The sequence below is a fragment of the Falco punctatus genome (assembly GCF_963210335.1).
Source record: "Falco punctatus genome assembly, chromosome: 15".
NCBI classification, from domain to species: domain Eukaryota; kingdom Metazoa; phylum Chordata; class Aves; order Falconiformes; family Falconidae; genus Falco; species Falco punctatus.
This window is the reverse complement of record NC_137595.1, coordinates 7,558,099-7,581,750: the sequence shown is the minus strand read 5'-3', so window position 1 is coordinate 7,581,750 and position 23,652 is coordinate 7,558,099. Positions and strand designations below refer to the sequence as shown.

At 58.0% G+C, this 23,652-nt stretch overlaps 3 protein-coding genes across 4 annotated transcripts; 1 reads left to right on the top strand and 2 right to left on the bottom strand.

Annotated features, from left to right (window-relative positions):
• Positions 1 to 51: 51 nt before the first annotated feature.
• On the bottom strand, positions 52 to 6,624 carry SRPX2 (sushi repeat containing protein X-linked 2). The gene is made up of 10 exons (XM_080366073.1): positions 5,523 to 6,624; positions 3,583 to 3,669; positions 3,312 to 3,503; positions 3,008 to 3,184; positions 2,473 to 2,599; positions 2,250 to 2,371; positions 1,954 to 2,133; positions 1,676 to 1,809; positions 1,478 to 1,599; positions 52 to 1,149 (listed from the first exon to the last, which is right to left on the bottom strand). The coding sequence occupies exons 1-10, from the start codon at positions 5,590 to 5,592 to the stop codon at positions 969 to 971; spliced, it is 1,392 nt and encodes a 463-aa protein (XP_080222199.1). The 5' UTR covers positions 5,593 to 6,624; the 3' UTR covers positions 52 to 968.
• Positions 6,625 to 6,730: 106 nt separating this feature from the next.
• On the top strand, positions 6,731 to 12,286 carry TSPAN6 (tetraspanin 6). 2 transcript variants are annotated; one of them, XM_080366080.1, is made up of 8 exons: positions 6,731 to 6,885; positions 6,996 to 7,184; positions 7,435 to 7,509; positions 8,111 to 8,209; positions 8,475 to 8,630; positions 9,302 to 9,385; positions 11,216 to 11,323; positions 11,533 to 12,286. In XM_080366080.1, the coding sequence occupies exons 1-7, from the start codon at positions 6,799 to 6,801 to the stop codon at positions 11,282 to 11,284; spliced, it is 759 nt and encodes a 252-aa protein (XP_080222206.1). In that variant the 5' UTR covers positions 6,731 to 6,798; the 3' UTR covers positions 11,285 to 11,323; positions 11,533 to 12,286. The 2 variants fall into 2 exon arrangements, with proteins under 2 accessions (XP_080222206.1, XP_080222207.1); XM_080366081.1 differs by lacking the exon at positions 6,996 to 7,184.
• Positions 12,287 to 12,381: 95 nt separating this feature from the next.
• TNMD (tenomodulin) lies at positions 12,382 to 23,476 on the bottom strand. Its single transcript, XM_080366082.1, has 7 exons — positions 23,318 to 23,476; positions 23,056 to 23,190; positions 19,597 to 19,737; positions 18,700 to 18,801; positions 16,676 to 16,829; positions 15,355 to 15,527; positions 12,382 to 14,983 (listed from the first exon to the last, which is right to left on the bottom strand). The coding sequence occupies exons 1-7, from the start codon at positions 23,363 to 23,365 to the stop codon at positions 14,774 to 14,776; spliced, it is 963 nt and encodes a 320-aa protein (XP_080222208.1). The 5' UTR covers positions 23,366 to 23,476; the 3' UTR covers positions 12,382 to 14,773.
• Positions 23,477 to 23,652: the final 176 nt, after the last annotated feature.

The following is a 23,652-nucleotide window of genomic DNA, read 5'->3' as shown; positions in this document are numbered from 1 at the left end:
CCAAATTTCAGGCTGAACTGGAGTCCTTGTGGACCCTCCCTTCTTCCCGCCTCCAGGCAAAATACTTTGAAATGTAGTTGGGTTTTCTTTCCATTCTTCTTACTCACACCCCTTCTCTTTCACAGTCTGCTCCCTCCTTGTCTTCCCCACCCTCCTCCCGCAGGATACTGCCAGGACCAGGGCAGCCGTGCACAGCCTGGCCCTGGCTGTGGGCCCAGGATGGAGCTGTGTGGGGTCACCCTGGGGGTAGTGGTCCCCAGGAAGCATCCTTTTCCTGGGACCCTCTGCCACACACCTTCTGCCAGCACCGACTTTTAATACAAATTTATTTATTTCAAGTTAATACTCTACGGCTAAAACGGTTCCCAGGAAGGGTGCCCCATGGCTGGTGGAGGGCAAAGCAAGGGGAGGTGTTGGGGGGGGGGGGGGGGATGGCGAGCCCACGGTGGGGGCTGCACTCTGGCTTTGCTGAGCGTGGGGCCGTTTGCTTTTTAATGAAGGCTTTCTGGCAGGAGTGCCTGCCTGTCAGGGCTGACCCCAGCAGGGGAGGGAGCGGGTGCAGGTTGTGCCTGGGGGTGAAGCTACCCCAGGGGAGGGTGAAGCTGTTGCACTGTTTCGCTGCCTGTCCTGCCTGACCTCCCACTCTCTGCTCTGGCAGCTCAGCGCCTGGCAGCCCATCTCCCCTCTGCCCTGGGGTCTGAGCGGAGGCACTCTGGTGGGTCCCACCATGGTCCTGGCTGGGCTGAGCCATCCCACCCTGCAGCCGGCTGCTGGGCACTAGGGATGCTGCCAGCGCATGGTCCCTGGCCCTGCTGGCCTCTGTGCCAGAGCAGCCAAAGAGGGGCTCCCCTTCCCCGGGAGGCCCTTGGCACCCTGGTCCTCCTCTACGGTGGGTGACTAGAAAAGCAAAAAGGAAAGGTGGCTGTCCCTTGAGGCCAGCGGAGCGGGGGTGTCTCCCTGGCACTGTCTCACTCGCAGGGGTCCCCGCTCTGTGCCCGCCGTGCTGCCTCCCGCTCGCTCAGCAGGTACGTGTCAATGAAGACGAAGAGCTCATCAGGGCTGATGGGGGAGATGTAGCGCTCGCGGTCGGCGCCCGCCTTGTCCAGCAGCACCGCATTGAAGTGGGAGCGGGTGAGGTGCAGGAACTGCCTGGGGGTGCAGGGGGGAGCCGACGGTCAGGGTTGGGGGGCTTGTCATGGAGGGCTGAGCCTGCCCACCCCATGAAACAGCACTCAGGTCCTCCTCAGGTGACTCCCATCCGTTCCTTGGGGCTGTGAGCTCTGGGACCGTCTGGTGATGCTGTATTCAGGCTTGCTGGGGGTGTCCTCACATTGCACCAGCCCCTCTGGTGCAGCAGAAAAGGTCTGTCCACCAACCCAGCTGCAACCTCATGCTTTGCCATCCCCAGAGATGTCCCCACGCTCAGTTCCCCCGCACAGGCACCTGGCTCTGCAGGACAGCCCCCTCTCCCCCCTACCTGAGCTCCTCAATGATGCCAAGGGACAGCTGGTGCTCCCGGATGCGTCCCACCTCGTGCGGGGGCTGCCCCACCAGCTCCACGGTGGTGACATGACGCAGGTCCAGCCCACAGGCAGCTTGCTGTGGAGGTCAAGGCGGGTGAGAGGGTGCTGGAGGTGGAGAGGGGAAGGTGGGGGTGGCAGGAGGATCTCCTCACCTGCAGCATGGAGATCTGCATCTTGTAGTAGCGGTTAGAAGGGTCAGGGGCTGAGATGACGAGGAGGCGGCGTTTCTCATGGAACTGATCCAGTAGGCTGGCAGCTGAGTTCACGTCCGTGTTGATCTGCATGGCTGGGGTGAGAGGCGTGCGTGTGGGGAAGTGCCATTTTGCGCCCCCCGTCACCCCTTCCCCACCCCTTTGCCTGGCCAGGCAGCATCCTCCCCAAGCGCAGGGCATTGCTGCAGGCAGGTCCCCCCCTGCCCTGCCCCACTTACGCGCACAAAGGGGCTGGGAGCCAGTCCACTGCTGGGTGGACTGGCAGACGCGCAGGGAGGTGCCCTGGCGCTCGTAGCCCCCCTCGCACAGGTACTCGCAGGTGGCTCCGTAGTTGTTGCCGTCAGAGGTGCAGGAGAGGTAACCGTTCTGCGGAGGCTTCAGGACAGGGCAGCGCCTCACTGGGAAGAGGGAGGCTGAGTAAGGGCTGGGGGACATGGGGCACGGCCCCAGCCGTGGGGTGCGGAGCCCAGAGCTGGGGGGAGGCAGCCAGCAGCCCCCGGGGAGCCTGCTTCACCTTGGACACGGATGCTGAACTTGCAGCTGGCTCGGTTGTACGCCTGGTCATGGGCAGTGTAGCGGATCACGTGCTCTCCTTCGGGGAATTCAGAGCCGGGCTCCGGGCCCCGCAGCATCACCCTGCACCCAGCAGAAGGATTTCTCTGTCAGGACCCCGGGAGGGAGCACCCAGCATGGCCCCCAGCCCTCGCTGGTGGTGCCCCTAGCACCTCCGCCCTCACCTCTTAATGATGCCGTCAGCAGAGTCCTTCACACGGGGGGGGTCCCAGTAGACAGTGGCGGTCAGCTTGCCCGGCTCGGCTATCCGCTCCCGGGAATCTGGGCAGCGGATCTTGGGAGGCTCCATATCTGCCCACAGGGAGGAGAGGGAGTTGGGGACCCTGAGGGCACTGGGGCTGGGCTGCGAGAGCCAGGCACTGGCCCCAGCGTTTAACCCCAGGGTTAAACCCCAGGATCCCCCAGGGATGCTGCGCACATCCCAGGCACCCCAGAGCCAGCAAGCCCTGCTGTAAAGCCAGCACGGAGTGTCCTGACCCTGAACCAACGTGCCTGCACCAGTGCGTGCTTCGGGACAAACAGCATCTCAGGGAGCAATGGGCACAGCGGTCCCAGGGTCAGGAGGTGCAGAAGCCAGCGCCTGGCAATGCCTGGGTCGGACGTGGGGTGATACCTGTAGGCACTCCAGGGATGTGGGGTGGCCTGCCCTTGTGCGCCCCAGCAGCATGGGGCTGAGAGGATGGTAGGGTGAGAATTTACCTACACAGATTGGCTCGCTCCCGCTCCAGCGCCCGTCCTCCATGCAGATGCGGCTTCGGTCACCCTCCAGCTGGTAGCCGGGCAGGCAGGTGTAGTCGCAGCGGGAATCCATCTGCACGCCGGCTGAGCACACGTAGGAGCCCCGCAGCACTGCCGGCAGCACGTGGCACCGGATTTCTGGGATGGAGAGCACAAAGAGGGGAGGGAACCAGCCGGCCTGACTGCTAGTGGGCAGAGCACCCAGGACCGGCTGCCATGGGTGTCTGTGGGGATGCCGGCAAGCTGACGGCTTGGGCACACTCACGTCGGCAGTACGCCATCCCAGACCAGTGGCGGCTGGGCAGGCACTGGACGGCGCTGGGCCCCACCAGGCGGTACCCGCGGGCGCAGCTCAGCTCACAGCGTGTCCCCAGGCTGCTGCGGTAGAAGCCCCCCCGGGGAGAGTAGCAGGTGGCCTCTCCGCGGTGGATGTTGAGTGTGGCACACCACTGGGGCACTGGGGGAGAGGAGGGAGGTGAGGGGGGCACCCAACCCTGCCGTGCCTCAGTTTCCCCATGAGGTTTGGGTGCCATTACCTCGGCGATAGTCCAGGGCAGGTTCAGGAGGGGCTTCTTCTGTGTACACTTCATTGGTGTGACTCTCGGCTGCGTAGTAGCCAGACCCTAGGGAGGAGGAAGGAGACAAGGGGGCTGCGTGATGGCTCACGGATGCAGTGGCACCCAGGTGATGATGCCTCGCTGGGCAGCTGCACTGTCCTACCCCAAAACATCCTGCAGCACCCAGTAAGAGATCCCATCCCCAGGTATCCCCTGCCCTGCTGCCCTTGGGGCTGCCATCAAGGGTTAAGCCGGGCAGACAGTGAGCCCAGTCCCCAGCGACATGGTTGGTGTGGGTTGGCACCAGCCCGCAGACTAAACAGTGGCAGGAGCAGCCGTGGTTATGGCAGGAAGCGGGTGCTGGCACACAGTGGGCTGGCACCGACCCCCGGCTTCGCGCTGCCGGGAAGTCCTTCCACCCACTCCTGTGGCACTGTCCCTGCCACCGGCATCCCAAGGGAAGGAAGAAAGCTGCCTTCTCCTGCCCATCCCAGCAGAGCCCCTGGCCCAGGCAAGGCAGGAGAGGCACGCTGCCCTGCTGGGGGGCTGGGGGGGATGCAGCCTCTCGCTTGTGTGCCAGAGAAGGATGCTGCTGCTGGGGGACGGTGCTGGAGGGGCTTGGCTGGAGCTGCTGGCCCCATGCCACCCATGCTGTGCAGAGGGTCCATGGCCAGGGGGAAGGACAGCCTTGTGCCATCCTTGCAGGCCACTCTCTGGCCTGCACCGCGTCCCCATGGGCAAGGGACCAGCAGGCGAGGAGGGAGCCATGCAGGGGGAGAGGGCTGGCATCCTTCCCCGTGGCCCCTCGGCGACTCGGCCGCGGCATTCCCCAGCACTGAGCTCACGTTTCCGCCGCGTTTCCGCAGGCCCCCGCCAGCGCTGCCCCCTCCTCGCTGCCAGCCCACCCCACCGCACTCCCCGCTCCCACATGGCGGGGATGCTCAGCCTGGGAAGGGACCCCAGGCAAAGCCACAGTCCCACTGCAGCTGCACCCATCTCCCCTTCCCCTTGCTCCGGGTTTTGGGAAGGGGATATCCGCCAAGGCCAATCCGAGGAGCAGCCCTGCCGTCACAGGGAGGAAACTCCATTACAAATCTTTCCAGCATGAACTTTACTACAGAGCGACTCCCCATTGCTTCCCACAAGCTTCATTAAGTCGCCCACACATTTCCACAAGCCTTTTATCCCAACGTCCTTCCCACGCTGCCACGGCTGCCCCAGGGAGTGGAGGGTCCCAGGGTGAGCACAGGGCTGGCATCTGTGGGGGTGGCAGTGGGGTTGTGTCGGTGAGCAGGGCTGCTTCCCGAGGGGGCTGCTGAGCCCCCCCCCAGCTCTGGGGATGAAGTACACTGTGCTCCCGCAGGCAGATGTGCCATTTAATTTTGATGTTCCCTTTTTGTGCAGGCACAGCCTTCTGCTTCTCACCTGGGGCCAGCACGCAGCCCTGGCTGCCCTGGGCAGGAACATCCTCAGCCAGCCGTGCTGGCAGCGTGGCAAAGGGATGAGGATGGGAGCAGGGAAGGCCCTCCCCAAACAGGGCAAGAGCTTTTGATCCTTGGGCTGGCTGCAGTGGGCTTTGGGACTGCACACTCAGTCCAGGCAAACATCTGCTGCCGATGGCCCCCATGGGAGCAGGGAGTCAGCAGGAAGGCTGCTTTCCTGCAGGCAGGGGCGTGATAGAGAGGCTGGTTTTCTGCTCCTCTCCAGATGCCTCCCAGCACCCCATCCACTCCTCCTTGTCCCCCACAGCATTCCCCTGCAGGCACCCCCTACCCTGTAGGCATCAATGCTCTCGCTGGCATCGCTGTACCAGGGCACCCCTCCCTCCTTCCCTGCCCATCACCCCTTGATGGGAGCAGGACCCCGCAGGCTGCTGTCCCTGGGGGAGCCCTGCTGCGCCCGCATGCGCCAGCACTCACCTTCGTGCCACGTGGATGACACCAGCCTGGTGAGGACAACCAGCAAGATGGGGGCCGCCTCCTGTGCCATGCTGGGGGGCTGGGGACTGGCCAGCTCACCTGCCGTGCCCGAGCCAGGGGCAGCCGCGGGGATGGCGAGGGGCTGGGAGCGGGATGATGCCCCCCTCCGTCGCCTTGTCACAGCACAGACGCCAGACCCTCCTGCCTGGCCGTGCTGCCTGCGCTCAGCAAACCTACTTCTCCCCTCTGCTGCTCGTCCCAAACATTCAAAAGCCGTGAGTCAGGCCCAAAATGATGAGATTGTCAAAAATAATAAATCCCAGGATCGCCCGTTTTCCAGTGTACCTCCTGCTTCTCCGAGGCTTTAAAAGGCTGTCAGAGTTTTTTCTTTGCAAGCAGAAGAGCCAGGAGCCTGTGTTGACAGAGGAGAGAGCCAAGCCCAGCCTGTCCCAGCCCTGGCGGGCTCTGGGAACAGGGGGTCGGGGGGGAGGCGAGGACAGAACGGCGGGAGCTGAGACCCCTTTTCCAGCTCTTGCCAGGAGGGAGGGAGAGACAGACCTCGCTGCAGATGGCGGGCTGGGAAGCGGGTCCTGAGGCAAGCACTTCCAGCTAGGGGCTGCTGCCTCCCAGCTGAAGCGCAGCCCCCGCCAGGCAGGGCTCATGGAGCACGTTCGGTGAGACCCGCTGCCCCACGAGGTGGGGGGCGGGTGCCAGAGCCCCCCGGGGTTTAGGCGCTGGAGCACTGGACCGCGTGGGTGAGGGGAGGCGAGGGACGAGCCTGGCACGCACAGGTAGGAGAGCTGGCGTGGGGTGATGGGGGGGGGCGTGCTGCCTGAATGCACTAATTATGTGGCGGCCAAACGGTGAGCGCGCTAATTAATAACACAGCTGTCCCGAGCAGGAGAGGGCTGCCAGGAGGCGGCTGTGCAGGGCTGCAGGGCGCGGGGATGCCCGTCGCTTGCCGGCATGGTGGCCGTGCCATGTGCTGGGGGGCAGGATGGCCGGTCCCTGCTCTGCGGGGGGACACCCGGCCAGGCGGCGGGGGCTGCACCGGCAGCCGCTGGGGCAGGAGAGCGGGGACGGGCGGCCCGGCGTGGCCGCGGGCCGGCAGGGGGCGCCCCGCTGGGGAGGAGCGGCCGGCCTTCGGGGGCGCTCGGCCATTTCCGTGAGCGCTCGGCAGCCTCCGCCGCCTCTCGGGCGCCGCCGGCGGGGCGGGGCGGGGCGGGGCGGGGCGGCGCGGCGGGGCCCGGCCGGCAGGAGAGGGCCCGCGTCGGCCATGGCGTCCCCGTCGCGGCGGCTGCAGACGAAGCCGGTGATCACCTGCCTCAAGAGCGTCCTGCTCACCTACACCTTCGTCTTCTGGGTGAGCGCCGAGCCGCGGCCGCCCCGGCCCTTCCTGTCCCCGCGATATATCGCCGCCGCGCTGCCCTGTCGCGACAGTCGCGAGCCACAGCAGCTTTCCCTTCTCCCCAGGTGTCGGGCATCGTGCTGCTGGCCGTGGGCGTGTGGGGCAGGGTGAGCCTGGCCGTCTACTTCTCCTTGCTGGACGAGAAGGCCACCAATGTCCCCTTCGTCCTGGTGGGCGCTGGCACTGTCGTTGTCCTCCTGGGCACCTTTGGCTGCTTCGCCACCTGCCGCGGCAGCACCTGGATGCTCAAGCTGGTGGGTGGTCCCGGACAGGGCAGGATGGGGTCCCATGCACTCCTGACCCATCCCGACCTGTCCTGACCCATCCTGGCACGTCCCATCCTTCCCCATGCCTCCCTATGCAGTCCCCATCCCGACCCATCCTACCCCCTCCCGACCCATCCCACCCCATCCCATCCATCCCACCCCATCCTGTCCTTCCCCATCTCATCCCATCCTGCCCCATCCCATCCACACTGTCCCATCCCGCCCTTTCTGCCTGCAGTACGCCATGCTCCTGTCCCTCATCTTCCTCATCGTCCTGGTGGCTGCCGTCGTGGGGTTCGTCTTCAGGCACGAGGTGAGCTGGGCACCCACTGCTGCTTCCCCATGCTGCGGGGCGAGTTTGAGGCAGGCTTTAATGCAAGAGCAGTTGCAGGTGTCACTGGCGGGGCAGAGGTGCTGCTGGGAGCAGTGTTTAGTTTAGCCAACATAGGGTTAAAACAGCCCAAAGAGCAGCTTGGTCCCTAGAAGGCCCCATAAGAGCCCCATAAGATCCCCATAAGGGCCAGGCTGGGTCAGGATCCACCTGACACGGCATGCTGCCCCTCCGTCAGAACAGGCAAAGTAGCCCTGGACTTTTAATTTTGGACTTTGATCTATCTTCTGCAATAATTTCTGTAATTAAAGCTCCTCTGAGGGTTCCTGTGCCACGGAGCAGCCTGCTTAGGGGGGAGTTGGCACCACACGGGTCCTTGTTATTACATGCAGCATCCCTGCCGCCACGGCGCATCCCAGCCTGCCCTTTAATTGCCTGGGTTTAATTGCCTGGGTGGCCGGGGTGATGTCTGCTGGCCGCGGCCAGAGTCATTCCTGCCGACACTGAGAGGTGACTAATGTGGGGCCGCGGGTCCTGAAGCGCGGGAGGGGACAGCACCGCTGCAGAGACCTCTCTCTTGCAGATTAAGACAAACTTCGAGAGTAACCTCAACCTGGCCCTGAGGGACTACAACATGACCGCGGATCGACACAGTGAGGCCGTCGATACCATCCAGAGGACCGTGAGTGCCCCAGGCTGGCGTCTGGCTGGCGGTGGGTGGGTCTGCTCGCCTTGCCCAGGGGCATCCCCTGGGACCCCCACAGCATCGGCATCCCTGGCGCAGTGCTGGGGGTCCTTTCACACCACGGGCTTTTGAATTTGGGAGGAGACCCTGGGTGAGGTGGGGGCAGTTGCTGGAGAGGCAGGGGAGCCATGGGAGTCATGGTGGGTCCAGGGGGTCAGTACCCTGGTGTGACTGTGCTCCCCAAATGTGCTTCCCCCTCCAGCTGCACTGCTGCGGGGTGCAGAACTACTCGGACTGGGAAAGGACTGAGTACTTCACCCAGAAGGGTATCCCACGGAGCTGCTGCAAGAGCCAGGATGACTGCTCGGAGGAGGATCTGAAAGACCCAAGTAAAGCCAAGCTGAAAGTGTTTGTGGATGTGAGTTCAGCTTAGAAAAATCTCCCTGCCAGTCCTGGAGGTGGAGAGGGCAGAGCTGGGTGGGTGGAGAAGGGCTTGCCCTTCACTGGAGGCTTGAAAGGAGAACTGCTCTCTTTGTGCAGGTGGCCTGTGGCCCAGGGACTCCCCTGGGATGGAGGCAGGGGAAAGGTATGGAGGAACGAGCCCTCCCTCCTGCCTGAGGGCCCCTCCACTCCTTCTCTGGAGGTCCCCAAATGTTTGCACTAGGAGCTGTGTGTTTTGGAGAACAGGTGAATAAGGAGGTTATTTCCCAGTAAAGTTCATTTCAGCAGTGCTGGTGTCTTCCGACTGTGCAAAGTCCTGACCCGTCAGTGAGCGCGGTGACCTCATCTGGCAGGGAGGGCCTGGTGATGCAAGGGCCATTCCTCTGATGAGTCACCTTGCTCAACCCAATGCTACCACTGGGAACAGCCCAAGGGCAGCACTCCCCTTGATAACGGCTGGGCTGGGAGGCTGGCTGCTGCGGTGCTGATAGGGAAATAACTTCGCCAAGGTCAGGCAAGAGGGTGACAGCCAGAAGCCTTTGGCAGCCTGTGGGAGCATCTTCCCCTGGAGCTGCTGGTGCTCTGGGGAGGTTTGGACTCCTGGGGGGTGAAAAGCACTGGACCCATGTGCTCTCTTTCCCTCTGCAGGGTTGTTTTTTCCTGGTAACGTCAACGATGGAGTCAAAAATGAGCATTGTGGCTGGAATCTCCTTTGGCATTGCATGCTTCCAGGTAAATCTCCTTTGCCTGGTACAGGAGGAGTGCAGAGCAAAGTTAGTGTGCCTCCGGAGGTTATTTAATTTCCGTGCAAAGCCTGGTGTGTGCACAAAAGTCACGTCCTGTTTCAGCCAGGGAGGAGTAGCTATTTTGCAGATTCCACTTGGGTTTAATCTCACCACTGTGCAGTCTCCAGTCTTTTAGACCCAGGACTGAAGCATCAGCTCTGTTTCTGTGAGCCCAGCTTATCTGAGAATAGCCCCTGTATGAAACAACTGACTTCAAGAAAAACCAAACCGAGCCTGTGCTGTGCTGGGCAAACTCCCTGCATTTGCTGTTGGCAGGGATCAAATCTGCGCCCTTCCTTTTCCTACCCGCTGACCTCCCTTTTTATCTGAGAGGTGTTTTGGCATCAATTCTGCATGGCTGAGTCCCTGTGAGCACCTGTGGGGCATCACCTGTGCTGGCAGCTTACACCCCACACACTGCCTTGCCCTGCAATTGTGTCCTCTCCCTCCTGCTCCCCACCATCTCCTTTACTTTATCCTGTAGGATGCTTCCTGCAGGAGCCGCAGCGGTGTCATGCTCGCCAGCCCCGCTCCGGCAGGCCTTATCCCCGCAGGAAGCGGGAGGCCCCTGCCCCCGGCTCCGCCGCGCAGGGCGCTGGGCATGCTGACGCTGCCGTGGGGCTTCCCGAAGTGCCGAGGGTTTTCCGGTGCTCCACAGTGGGAGCTGCAGGATGCACAGCCGGCCCTTCTTTAGCTGGTTTGTGGAAGCTTGCTGGGCAATCGGCACTGAGCAGCTGCGGAGTGGGCTCAGCTGGCCTTGACTTTGGAGGGGCTTGAGTTCCCCCTCCCCTTGGCCCGGCGTGCAGAGGCTGTGGCACGAGCTTTGAGGTGCTGCCGCCTGGGACCATTGGGTGACCATGCCAGCATGGGGAGAAGGAACCCCGCCAAGATATTTCTCCCGTAATGAGTGTGTCGTCGTGCGTTTCCCGTAATGGATGGACCGAGCTGGGGGAGAGGCGGGAGCCAGCAGCCCCTGCCTGCAGCTTGTGCTACCAAGTGCTTCCGATTGCAGCTGGGAGAGCCCAGGAGCTGCAGTTGCTCTGCTCTGCCCAGCCACTCACCCCTCTTTCTTCTTCAGCTGGGCTGTGCTCACTGTGGCGTCACCAAGATGTGACTGACACACAAAGTGTGAGCTGCACACTCCCGGCTGTGAAATTCTCGGCTGATGCCAGGCTTGGGAATTGTAACTGGCTCCTGGCTTTTATGGCTCTTTCAGCAAGCCTTGCTGTGTTGTGTGGCCGGCAGGGAGCCATCATGCAAATGTGCCTCTAACTTTGCTTGTGGAGGTCAAACTCCTGCAGGATCTGGCCCTAAATGTCTGCGTAGGGGGGCTGGGAGGCCACGTTGTGATGACGGTAGCGTGTCCTTCAGATGCTGATGCGAAACCATTAGTTCCATGGTCCTTGCAACAGGGAGAGGTGGCTGCTTGAGAGGTGTTCTTTTGTGTGTGTAATTGGCTGTGACACTCCAGATAATCTGTGTAATCTCCAAAATTACCATAAAGCTGTAGATGCTTCATGAAGCAAAATGTAACAGGATGGGACACAGCACCTCCCGTGAGGAGCTTGTTTGGCTGATGCGTGTCAGGATCCTCTGCTTTGGCCTCTCTGTTATTCTGAAGCAGGGCGCAGCAGCCCATGTTGTGGTTTATAAATCCCACTGTACATCCTTGGATTTTATAAAACTGATGCTCTGGAGCAATTTGTCAGGCTTTCCCCCTAAAACGTCGCATCATGTTTTTGGCTACCTCTGATGTATGTGTTTTTATTCTCTTCAGTTGGTTGGCATCATTCTTGCCTGCTGCCTGTCCCAGTACATCACGAACAATCAGTACGAGATGGTGTAGCCATGTAGCTGGCCCCCAGCGCGCTGTGGCTGTGGCTGGGTATGTCTGTCCAGTGATGTAAGCTCGGTGGGCTGCCTCTGCATCCCTGCCTGCTGCCTGGTAGCCCCTGGGGACCTTCAGCGTGGCAGTGGGTACCACGTGTGGGGGCGTGTGGGGATAGAGGGCACCTGCAAGACTGTCTGCTATGTCATTTTAAGCTGTGTATAAATCCAGCCTCGTCTGCTAACGCTTTGTCTTGTGCGTTGCAGGGTATGCTCTCCGTGGCCAGGGAGGATGCCACCACCTCCAGTTTTCCTCTGGCTGCCACTTCGTGAAATCTGGCTTTGAACTGACTGATCTTCTTTTCCACTAGCTTATAGAAACGAGTGCAGCAGCTGTCCTGGTGCGCTCAGGGACTTGTCCTAACACTACTCCGCTGTGCCACCACGTGGGATAATTAGTGTAGCTGCGGTGGTTACAGCAAGCGGGCTCCTCCGGGTGCCGCAGCCCCTGGCTCTTTCCTTGGCGGCGCACTCGAGTGCCGTGGCGAGCTGACCATGCAGGCAGCCTCGTGGGACTCCCAGTGCTCATCTTCGGTGCCTCCGTTGGGAAAGCAAGCCTTCCCCTCATCTCTGGCAGCCCCTCGGTGTCCCCTCGCTCTCCGGACGTGGTTGCTCTCGAGATGGGGCTGTTGCCCTGTTAAAACACATCCGTGCCTGCCTGAAGCCCTTGGCTCAGCAAGGTCTCAGTGTGTTGCCAAGCTCTCTCTCATCCCTGCCCTGGGTTTTATATACTTTTTTATAGTTGTACTTTTTTAAGTACAGGCTGTAGTGATTCTTTGTAAGCTGTAGCAAGGTTTGGTGATGTAGCTTCTGGTGCCTTTACCTTGGTAGGTGTCCTTGCACCAAGTCAGCTGTGACTTGATTTGTCAGTATTATATGCTGCTTTAACTCGTTTTGTGTATTGAGTAGAACTCTCTTGTCCCAAAACACAATAAATATTAAGATATTTTACTCTATGAAACCACCTTAGCTTTTCTTTTCATCTCCTGGAAATAACTGCTTGAGTTGCTGCAAAGAGCAGCAACCCTCCCTGGGAGGCAATCCACTCGCCCCGGGCCAGCCAGTAACCTCTGGACCATCGCAGCTTGTGTTTTTCCGATGCTCACCAGTGCACTTGCACTTACAAATAACCTCTGTAATTGAATTTTCTTCATAACAGCGGTTGTGTAACAGTGCTGAAGCAGAAGGCCTGGAGCATCCCAGCCCAGGAGCCGGGTGGGTGAGTTCAGCCCTGTGCAAACGTGTACATCCTTTGCCAGTCGGCCACTGGTGCGGAGCAAAGGGTAAGGCAGCGCTGCTGGACCTGCCTTCGTCCCCAGCCTCTCCCCAGGGCAAGAAACGTGGGTTTAAGCTGTTGTGTTTGTTCGGTACCGCTCATCTTTGGGCTGTTTTGTCAGCAAGCCGTTGCCTTACTGAGCCTGATGATGCAGTGGTGTGGTGAAGCTCCGTTCCGGTGAGCTTGGGATCTTCAGGTGTCAGGAACAAACCCAGAAGGGCTCTGGCTTGGAGCAGCCAGCCGGCTGCTGGGGCTCTCTGTCCTGCTCCGGGGAAGCAGGCAGGTGTAAAAGGAGCAGTTACGCTGCGCGTAGGAGTGGTGGCCCCTTGTCAGCATCAGCCCTCTGGCAAACACTGCTTCAGTGCTGGGTGAGCTGCTGCAGCCAAGCTGCCCCACAGCGAGGAACCCACAGGGGAACAACCAAAATCCTTATGCCGCGCTGAACCCGGGTGAGTAAATCGGACTGTTGTCAGCTCCTGGCTGCCCAAAAGCCTCCTGGGTCAGGACGGTGCGGCAGAGCACAGAAGCTGGGTTGGAGAGACCAGCCGATGGCAATGGATGGATGGAGACAGGGCAGGAACGTGAGAGGAGCAGGGCCAGGCTTGGCTAAACCCATCCTCACCAGAAAGCCTGCACAGAGGGGAGTGACCCGGCGCTGGTCTGTGCGCCTGGCTCTGCATGCAGCTTCATTCCCAGGTGGGGAGGGGATGGCTCTGGCAGAAGGTGGGATGGGCAGCCTGGAGGTTTCCAAACTGCTGCAGGAAAACTAGCATTGATGGTGCTGACCTGGGGAGCACATAGGCTTGTCCAGTCTGCTGATCCCCACAGCCAGCAACAGGCACTGCGGGCATCAGTGCCCCCTCTCAGGGGCATAAATATCTCGGGGGACTTGTCGGAAACGCTTGGTGTCCCCCAGGCTGGTTGGTGTCCCTTGGGATGCTGTGTGGGGAGCTCTGCTGCACCATGCTTCCAGCATTTTAACCACATTGTCAGCACAGCCGTGAGCAGGGACAGAAGGAACTGCCCTTAAAAAGTGCTCATGTCCCTGCAGGAGCCACAGGGATGCAGGGAGCGCCTGACAGCCCCGGAGACACCACGGCTGGCACCTGTCACAGCGGCAGCAAGTGGAGCCTGACCTCTGCTCTCTCCTCTGTATGTACAGCTGGGTAGGCTTGTCTGTCCAGGCGTTTGCCTGGAAAGCACCGGCCGTGGCAGTGCATGCTCCCTCAGTGACACTGAGAGGCTTTCCCTTGGTGACACCCGTGGGATGTCAAAGCTCCTCGGCAGCAGCTGGCTCCCTGGGGTGAAAGCTAGAGCCTGGGGTCTGCTGTGAGCACTGAGGCCGTGAGTGGTGGGGCTGCGCAGGGGGTGCGCGGGGATTTTGGCTGTTAGCTGTCAGCACTGGTGCAGGCAGTGTCCTGCTCAGGGTGGCTGCGGTATCAAGGACTTACTTTTTCCCTCCTGGGTTTTGCCCATTTGTTGGTCACAGGGCTGGGGACAGCTGATGGCACTTGAGGTCCTCTGCACCTCCTCCCCCTCTGGCTTTGGCTGCCCACTTCCCTGGGGGACTCCTTGTGCCTGCTCCTGCCTCTGCCTTGCCAGCACGCTGCTGTGCTGCACATTGCTCCTGAGGGGACTGGTGGCACCCCTGAGCTGTCACTAGTAACTACTGAACATATCGGAGCATGCTGGAACAGAGGGTCGGGACAACTACCAGCACTGTCAGGGAGCAAATTAGGGACCTCCACACGTTCCCAGCGAGGCGAGCGCCAGCAGTCCTGGTACCTGAGTTATGGATGCTTGTGATGAGGCAGCCGAGCAATTAGATCACTTCTCAGACCCATTAAGCATCACAGACTGAGACTAAACAACTTTCCATTTTCTTTGCAATCGCTCATACAAGACGTTTATTGTTTGCCTCTTGCTGCTCAGCATGGCAACGATGCATTCGAGCACAGCCTTCCCCAACCCCGTGGGAGCAGCGCAGGGTGCTGGGGGAGGGGGACAGGCTGTGCACACATGGTGAGGGTGCCATCGTCTGCACACTTGCACACTCACCAGCAATCAAGCAGATAACCTGCGTGTCAGCTATGTCGGGACAATCTGGATGGGTGGCAACGCGGCAGGTGGGCACGGGGAAGCACCCAAGTGCTAGGTGCTGCACGGTGGGTGCTACACCCTGCCCAGCATCCGCGCAATCCACCAGTTGCAGGGCATGATGATCCGGCAGATGACCCTCCCACCCTGGTAGCAGTAGGGGTAGGGGTAGTAGCCCAGGAGGGGCTCGCAGACCCGCCGGCAGTAGCGGTTGGCACGGCGGCACTGGGCACAGCAGTAGCCTCGCTCGTCCCACAAGGGGTGGAACTCCAGCCCGTTCTCTGACTGCTGGGAAGAGACAGTGTCAACGCAGCAAGAGGCTGCATGGCCAAGGCACCCCAGGAACACAGGGAGGATACCCCAGAAGCGTGGACAGGACACCCTGGGCACCCCAGAAGCATGGGCAGAGCACCCTAGGAACATGGACAGAGTGCTCGAGAAGCATGGGCAGGACATCCCAAGGAGCACAGCCAGGGCACCCCAGGAACACAACGAGGACACCCCAGGAACACAATCAGGACACCCTGGGACTGTGGCCAGGACACCCAGAAGCATGACCAGAGTACTCTAGGAACGCGGGAGGAAACCCCAGGAGTGAGACCAGGACATGTGGGACAATGGGCAGGGCACCCTGGGATGCGATTGCCCGCACTCACGTAGTCATTGACAGGCAGATCCTCCTCGGTCAGCTGCCGTGCCCGACGCTTGGGTCCTGGCTGCACATCCTTCTCTGCCTCGTGTTCGCTCTCCCCATCCAGCCAGCTCTGGTTGTCTAGAAGCAGCTCAGGGTCATCGTCTTCTGTCCCTTCAAGGTTGGCCAGCTCAGGAGCTACACGAAGAGCCCAAACATTGCTGTCAACAGCCAGGGAGTGGGGGGACACAGGCAGCAGCAGGCATTAATGTCTCTACCAAAATTTAGTGCCAATGTCCAGGAAAAGCCCAAAAGCCCACCAGCAGACCAGCTGTGCTCCATTGCCTCCTGCTCTTACCAGGCTTGGAAGTAGGGCTGTAGGAGATAATATGGTGGGAGGAAAGGGCAAAGACATGTCCTACCCCCACCCTGTGCTCAGGGGTGGTGTTGGCATCCCCTCCACGGGGCTGCAGGTGCAGGGAAGCACATCCTCATGGTGGGCTGTACTGCTGGGGGTGGGAAGGGATTTGTACAGCCCCAGCAAAGTGACATGATTTGGGGCAGATTAGACCCAGCTACACCACCCACAGCTTAGGTAAAACCTACAGTGATGTAAATTTCCTTTGCTAAAACTGAACTGCAGATGGGATCTAACAGTGGGGACTGAGGAAGCAAAAGGGGACAGCAGCCGAGGACAGCAGCATCAGGGCTCTCTGATGCCCACTTGTTGCCAGGACCATCAGTGGCCGTGGGCTGACTGGTACCCGTGGGGAACGAGATGTGCCTCTGCGGCTGCAGAGCGGAGGGAGTTTTCTCAGTTGGTTTTTTAAAACTAGCTCATTCGGATAGAAGTGGGTTAGAGACAGCGGGTAATTACACTGGCAGATCTCAGAGGCCGCAACCTCTGTGAGGACTGTGTAGCGAGCAGCTGGAGGTGGCAACCCCGTTGTGTGATTTAGATGCAGATGTCTGCTCGTGCTCTGATGTTCATGCAGTGACTAGAATTTAGGCGTCCCAGTTTCCAGCAGCGCTGCTTTCTTTGCAGGTACAAAGGGGTGGGTTTTTGCCTTGTTATGAGGAAGGTGGCCACTCTGCAAAGTGCAGGGCAGTGGGGAGCCGACAGAGACAAGTGCTTTGCAGAGAGAAACTTCAGCCCCTGCTGTTACATTTGCCTTGCTCTCTCTTGGTTGTGGCCAACGTGTTCATGTCTGAGATGTACAAGGCTGTGGAAACGGGTTCCCACCACGTCGCAGTGGGGACGTGGCAGAGGGGGACATGGGTGGTGGCAGGGCTGCTTCTGGTGAGGGGTGTCACAAACACTCCAGGGAGGAGATGGCTCCTTGTACCTGCTATAGGCGTGGGGTGGATCCAGTAGATGGTCACGTTTCTGCAGATGTCAAAGATTTTGGAGCTCTTCAGGAACTCCTTGTTCTGAATGGGCTTTTCCCCAGGAACCCAGACCACAGACTGCTCAAAGTAGGTGGTCGTGATCTCTTCTCCCTGGAGGAAGAACAACGTTTTCACCCCGGTGTGGTGAGACACCCTGTCCCCACTGCTGGCTGCTTCTCCTCCCCTTGGCTTACCCAGAGGCCCCTCTCCCCTCCCAGAGAGCAGCTGGACTTCATCTGCCTTGGTTGGTGGTGCTCGCAGGGTGCACGTGCAATGCCCTGCTGGTCCTCAGGCTGGGACACCCACTGTGAGCCTTGTCTCTCCTGCCTGTTTTCAGCCACTGCCCCCTGCTCTCTCCTCTCTCCACTCATCATGCTTGAAGAGCCTTCTCCTGTGCAGTCCCCACCATCTGGAAGAACCTTCTGGAGCACCCCAGCTCATTTAAAACCCAAGATTAAAACATCTCCTCTCTGCTTTGCTCTTACTATTTAATTTCTCTCTCCTTCTGCTACCGATTTTGTGATCGAACACTTTTAATTTATTCCTCACAGGAATTCTTTGCGTGGCTGTATTCTGTAATTTATACCACATGTCTCTGCTGTTGCATTAGTCCATGGTGTGTTTTGGCAGGTGCTTAGGGAGGGCGATATATAAAGATTATTGGATGGGTCTGTGCCGAGCTATCTGCCAAGGCAACGTCATGTATGTTGGTGGTGGTGGCCCATAAAGCAAGCTGGCAAATGGCATTTTTCTCTCCAGAAGGTGTCTGGAGCTGTATTTCTCTTTTACAGAGTTTTTCCTTACGGTTTTGGGAAGTTTTAGGAAAGAGCCAACACAACCCAACCCAGTCTGAGGCTTTTTTGGAGCCTCTGGTGAAAGCTGGGGGGTTGGGCAGGTGCTGCATGAGGGACCTGGCACAGTGCGGGCTCTGGGAGGAGATGGCTAGAGCTTAAATCTACATTTATCTCATTGGGTTTTACATTTTAGCTCTCTACCCGGGGCAATGTTCTGCTAAAGCCTGGGAAGTCATATTCCTTTTACGAAGGTAGCCGAAAAAATATATTAGCTTCTTACAGCATAATCAAAGAATCGGTATCTGGGAATTTGGGTCATGAATTGGGGAAATGTTTCTGCCCACGCTTCGTTTCAAACGCATGTCCTGCTGGTGTTTTATCTGCAACAGCTTCCTTGGGGGGGGTTTCAGTCTGCTAACACCCCCATCATGAAATGGAGGAGCGGGAAGGCTGTGCTGTGGTGGGGCTGTGCCACCGCTGGGGCCTGGGGATGGGGACGGGGACAGGGGACAACTGCTTTCAAGGGACTGAGCCATCACCCCGGGTTACGCTGTCAAGGAGGGGTTAAAATATGGAGTAAACCACTTTTTTTTCCATGCAGCAGGCAAAGCGCTTGACTCCTTGCAGCAGGATGTGGTGGGCAAAAACTAGAGGGGTGTAAGAAGCCACCAGGCACATCCGTGGGAGACAGGTCTGGGGGGACCGGGAGGTGCTGCAGCCTGGTGCTTCCCACCTCCCAGGGCTGTACGCCAAGCGCTTTCTCAAATCGCATTTCTTAAACACGGCTGCTCTTTTAAATTCATTACTTCTGCCTCATTCTGCTTGAGAACGCGAGGCTCAATTCTTGGAGAAAACAATTTGATTGACTTTTTGGTGCCTGCTAATCCTGAGCTGCCTTGCGACCTTTTGACTACAACAGGATTATTGTTCTTGATCTCCGGTATTGTGCTGAGAGGTTTTTGTCTGTTGGCTGTCTAATCCTGTCTCTTTCCACTTGTTTTTAGAAGCAATCCTCTGAAATAAGATCATTTTATGAAGCGATCACAACTCATTATTTCTTTATTGCAGCATCTCTGGGAAGGCTGGAGCAGATGAGAGGGCGGTGGGGCTGGCGGCCACACTCCCAGTGCCAGGGAGAGGAGTGGGCTTCCCGGGGGCACAGGAGGGGTGCTGTTTGATTCACCTACCTCAAGCTCAGGGATCTTGGCCTCTGTCGTCTCAGGTAGGACTTTCGTCTGAGTTTTGATGAAACATTTTTGAAGTCCCACAAAGAAGATGCCAGTTATTCCCTACAGCATCAGAACAAACAGCAAAAAAGCAATCAGGGCAAAGCAGGAGGATAAATAACCCCATCATATGGAGGGTACAGCTGGAGGAGCCTTTTTCCTGTTGATGTTTTTGTGCAAACTCTGTTCAGCGGTGGTGCTAAGATGTACTAACAGGTTCTCCTAAGGGATATTGCATTTTATGGTTTGGGAGAATCGGGCTTTTTGCAAACATTTTAAGGCAGACAGTCATAAAATTTTACTTTGCTCCCCTTCTCCTTATAACTATCACGAGCTCTCGTTATCATAAATAAAAATATGCAGAGTAGCATCTGACCGTTATGGTTATATGAACATTGAGCCCCCAGTTCCTGCTAGGCTATTAGCTGAAAATTTTGCCATATGCCACTGCACAGGGTATTTCCCTGCAAATTTTAATTAGATTTCAGAGAGAGTCTACCACATTGTCATGAGGTTTTAATGCTCTCCAGACAGACAAATGTACTGGGCTTGGATAGATTTATGATGATTGCATTCCTTTGCAAGGGTAAATCCAATAACTAGGTCTTGCTTTTGAGATGTATTTCACTGGAACTGAACCACGCCACTATTAAATACCGGTGGAAGCGTATGTAGATACACATCTCCTTTCCTTTGAGAGCATCCCCAGGGAGTCTGCGTCTGGGCATTGCTCTCCCTGACGCAGAAGCAAATCATCCTGGGGCTTGCTCCAGCGACCCCGTGGTGTCCTGAGGGATCCCGTCGGTCCTGCTGCAAGACCGCAGGCAGGGTCCTGGGGACAAATGCTGCTGCACTCACGTTTTTGAAGTCATGGATCTCCAGGATTTCCTCACTGCTGTTCCCGCTCCTGAAGGTCTCCGTCCTGGCCAGTGGGTCGATCTCCATCACAATCTTCTTCTTCTGGCCGTGGCTGAAGAATGTGTGTTCCATGTCATAAACCTGTGAGGGCCAAAACCGCATGGGGGTCGGCTCAGCCCCCGGCCGATTTCACATGCCAGCTGCTGGGTGAGCAGGCTGGTGCTGGGTGCCTGACCACTGATGCTGAGTGCTCTGCCACAGGGCTGGCTGCTTCCTTGCACCCCAGCTCTGAGCCAAGACAATCGTCCGGATAGTGCAAGGAGAGGCAGCTCCCAGGCACCAGGGCTGGGAAGAAGGGCAGGATGGGGCCAGGCTGCGGGAGGACAGGTATGTCAAGCCTGGGAGAAGATGCTCATCCCATACTTGCGCCAGGAGCTTTGCCACAGCTCAGCCTTTGCTGGTGCTTTCTGTGGCATGAGTCACAAAGCCCAGGCCCAAGGGACCTCACTTTTACTTCTCCCTGGCTTGCTTGGTCTGTCATCGCATCCCTGACTTCCTTGCTCCATCACTGTGTCCCCGGCTTGCTTTCTCCATCACTGCATCCCTGGCTCACTTACTCCATCACCGTGTCCCTGCCTTGCTCGCTCCGTTGTGTCATCCCTGGCTCACTTTCTCCATCTCTGCACCTTCTGTTTTTCCTGGAAAGGCAGAGGTAAGAGCCTCTGTCTCCCTGGAGGAGATCAGGGATTGCCTGTGAATCAAAGACCTCCTCGAGGGCTGCTGAAGAGCTTCAGGGCATAGCAGCCGGCTCCCCAGCGGCACTCATCCCTGCGGGGAGCTGGGGTGAGCATCGCCGTGGGGAGCAGCCCTCTCCTCCTCGCAGGTGCTCGCTGCACTCAGCCAGCCCAGCAGCCCTCCAGTCTCTGCGGATGCCTGACCCTGCAAGCACGAGCAGCGGCAGATGCTGTTTGAAGCACAAAAATGATCCTGCTGGTGCGGTGAGAGCCGCCGAGCCTTGGGGAGCCTTGTTTTCCAAATCCAATGGCGTTGTGCAGAAGCAAAGGGCTTGTGCAAAACCACTCAGGTCCACAGGGCACAGGGAAGTGGTGGAGGCATGGGGATGGGAAAGCCTCGTTTGTCCCCTGGCATGGCTGCGGAGCCAAGGAGGGAACACCCTGGACCCCAGCAATGTCGTGGCAGGGGGCAGGGGCTCTGCCTGCAGTCCCAGCCTAAACTTCCTTTCACAGACCCCTGGTTCTTGCGCATCCCTCCCCATTAGGGGCTTCAAACCCTCTCAGCAATGTTCTCAGCATCAGCATCTACCGTTTTGCAGCTGCTGGAGGAAGCCTGGGCACAGGACAGGCCATGCAGGTGGTAACTGCCGGGTACCTTTACCCTTGCTTAAAAGTCAGAAGAGTGATGTGTGCCTTGGCAGTCATGAGCATCTCCTCTTAGTCAACAGGAGCTTTTATAAAGATATATAGCTGTCAATGTATTTTATGGTATGGTAAAAATAGTCTGAAGCCTAAAACGTCTGGAAGGCCGCCGGTTTTGACTGGCAAAATGCACATGGTGCCATAAATCATTTCCAGGAAGGTAGGATCCCGGGTGGCACCTTACCTTCAAGTGCCTCTCCATTTACAAAGAATTACTTTTGCCAGTGCAGTGGCCAGCTAACCCATTTGGGCTTTGCTGGCTCCGTGCTGCTCAGAGAACTGTGAGATGTTTTATAGGGCTAAAAATGACACTTGCTCACAAATGGTTGAAATATGTCCCCCTGCGAGGCCACGATGAACCCCTCGTTAGCTGACTCATCGCCTTCGCTCCTCGGCTGTGCCGCCTGGCGCGGATGCTGCCATGCAGAGGGCAGCACCATGTCCAAGGCCACCCCTCAGAGGAACAAATTGTCTTTAAAGATTTTTTTTTCCACTGTCCAATTGCATGAAGGGAGCTTGAAGGGGTTTTTTTGCTCTTTAAAGAGTTTGATTGCCCTTGGTTTATATTTTTGAGCCTTAGGAACTTCCAGGCTCCTGCATCCTGCTTTTTCTGGAGGACTCCGGGGCCAGCTGGAGAAGCTGCTGCCCCATGGCTGCAGAGGACGTGGTGGTGGTGGACACTGGGAACATCAGCAGGCAGCTCCAATGCAGGAACATCTCCGCTTTCCTGTGACCTCTTTGCCTGCCTGTCAGGCGTTGTGAAGGGCTTTCAGAAATTCTGATGGACTCCATCCTGCACCAGAGCCTGCCGGTGAGGATGCTGAGGGCCAGTGCTGTGGTTAACCTTTCCAAGGGTGCAGCAATGGCTCTGTGCTGTTGGCTCGGAGAAAACCTCCCCTCCAGGGGTTAACAGCCTCTTCCCCCCATAGCTGGCACGCACCCTGTTTTTCGAGGAACAGTAGAGACTTTATAATCGACTTGGCAGTAGCCTGGAGGCACATATGGCTTTTATTGCTTTTTCTTTTATTTTTTGGGGTATTTATTTCTCTTTGCTGATAAGCAGACAAAAGTATCCGGTGAGCGGGGTGCTTCCTCTGCCCGGAGGGAGGGCAGCCTGGCTGAGCTGGCATGGCTCCGGCATGGGGCAGGGAGGAGAGGGGAGACGCCACCGTGGGAAAGGGGCTGCCTTGGCTGCACATGGGAATTTTGGAGACGTTCTTGAGAGTCGGCAAAACCCGCTGGCGCCAGGGTGCAAAGCAGGACCTCCTGGGTGAGCATGGAAACTCAAAGGAGAGGAGGATGAGGAGCAGCGGCCAGGCTGTTGGCTTCAAGGTTAAGCAATTTGCTTGGGGTATGGGATAAAAAAAAGAGTTTTGGCAGAATTGCCAAGATGCTGGGCAGCAGTGGGCAGAGATGTATGGGAGATGTGCAGCCCCGTTGCCGCCCCGCCACACTCGGCGCTTACAGTAGCGTCTGTCTGGGGAACTGGGAATAAACGAGCCCAATCCAGTTAGCAGGAGCTCCTCCAAAAGCTAATCTGTCTCACCGTCCCCTCACATTGCAGACACATTAAAGTAAGAAATATAATCCATTGCAATCAATCACCACTGCGTCCTGGCTTTCTCTCCTCTTTATGTGGTGGCATAATGACTTTTCCACCAGTTTCTGGCAAGATAATTGAAATGAAATGGAAAATATTTTCTTACTTGTCATAAAATTTGCTGCCGGTGAAAGAAGAGTAACTTTAACTGTTTGTGGCGTAGCTCCCATCCCCTGTAATTGTCAGGGAAAGAATGCGGTGACAGAGAAAAAACCCCAGCTCCTACAAAGTAAAAGCTGGTTATGAATAATACAAAGATTTTTAAAAGTCCCATGAATGCTTGTAGTCTAAGAAAATGCATTTTGTAAAGTTGCCTGGGTTTCGGGGTGTAGTTAAAAGTTTCGATGAGTGGGGTGGGGGGAATGACAGCTTTGTCTGGGGGAGCGGCACTCTGAAAAGCTGGATCAGAGGGGTTTTACTTACTTTTCTGGGTGTTGGGTTCCAAAGATATTTGACACCAAGAAATATCAGAATAAGAGAAATGAGCAGCACACTGAAGAGCAGCCCGCAGATCTGGTATCTGGTACAGGTCTTCTTTCGCGTCTTGGAAGCTTCTGCCTAATTAATGACAAAACGTTGATAGCCAGAGGTCTGCTGACGATTCAAGGAGGGATGAGTACACATGCATATCAGACATTTATCATACTGACAAACTGCACGGTGGCAAAACAAGCCATGAACTTACGTCCAGAAAGCGGCAGTCCTCCGGGCTCTCCCGAGCCGTCCCTCCCATGGTCTCCTCTCTGTGCGAGGATGCGAGCCCGCTCCGAGGTGGAGTTACAGCAGCTCTGGGCTGCACATGCAGTGGAAGGCTGGGTCACTGCCGCCCCCGTGACGGCGGCTGCCAGCGTCCCCCCACAGCCCGCGTGCCCCGGGGGGTTCCGCAGTGCTTGCTCTTTGCAGGGTGCAAGCGATTCCCTCGCCTTTGGAGACGAGCCCGCACGAAGCTCTGCTGCGCGGTGCCCACCAGCACAGCCAGGGGCCCAGATTCTCATTTAATCTCTGCTCCTGCCCCCCACT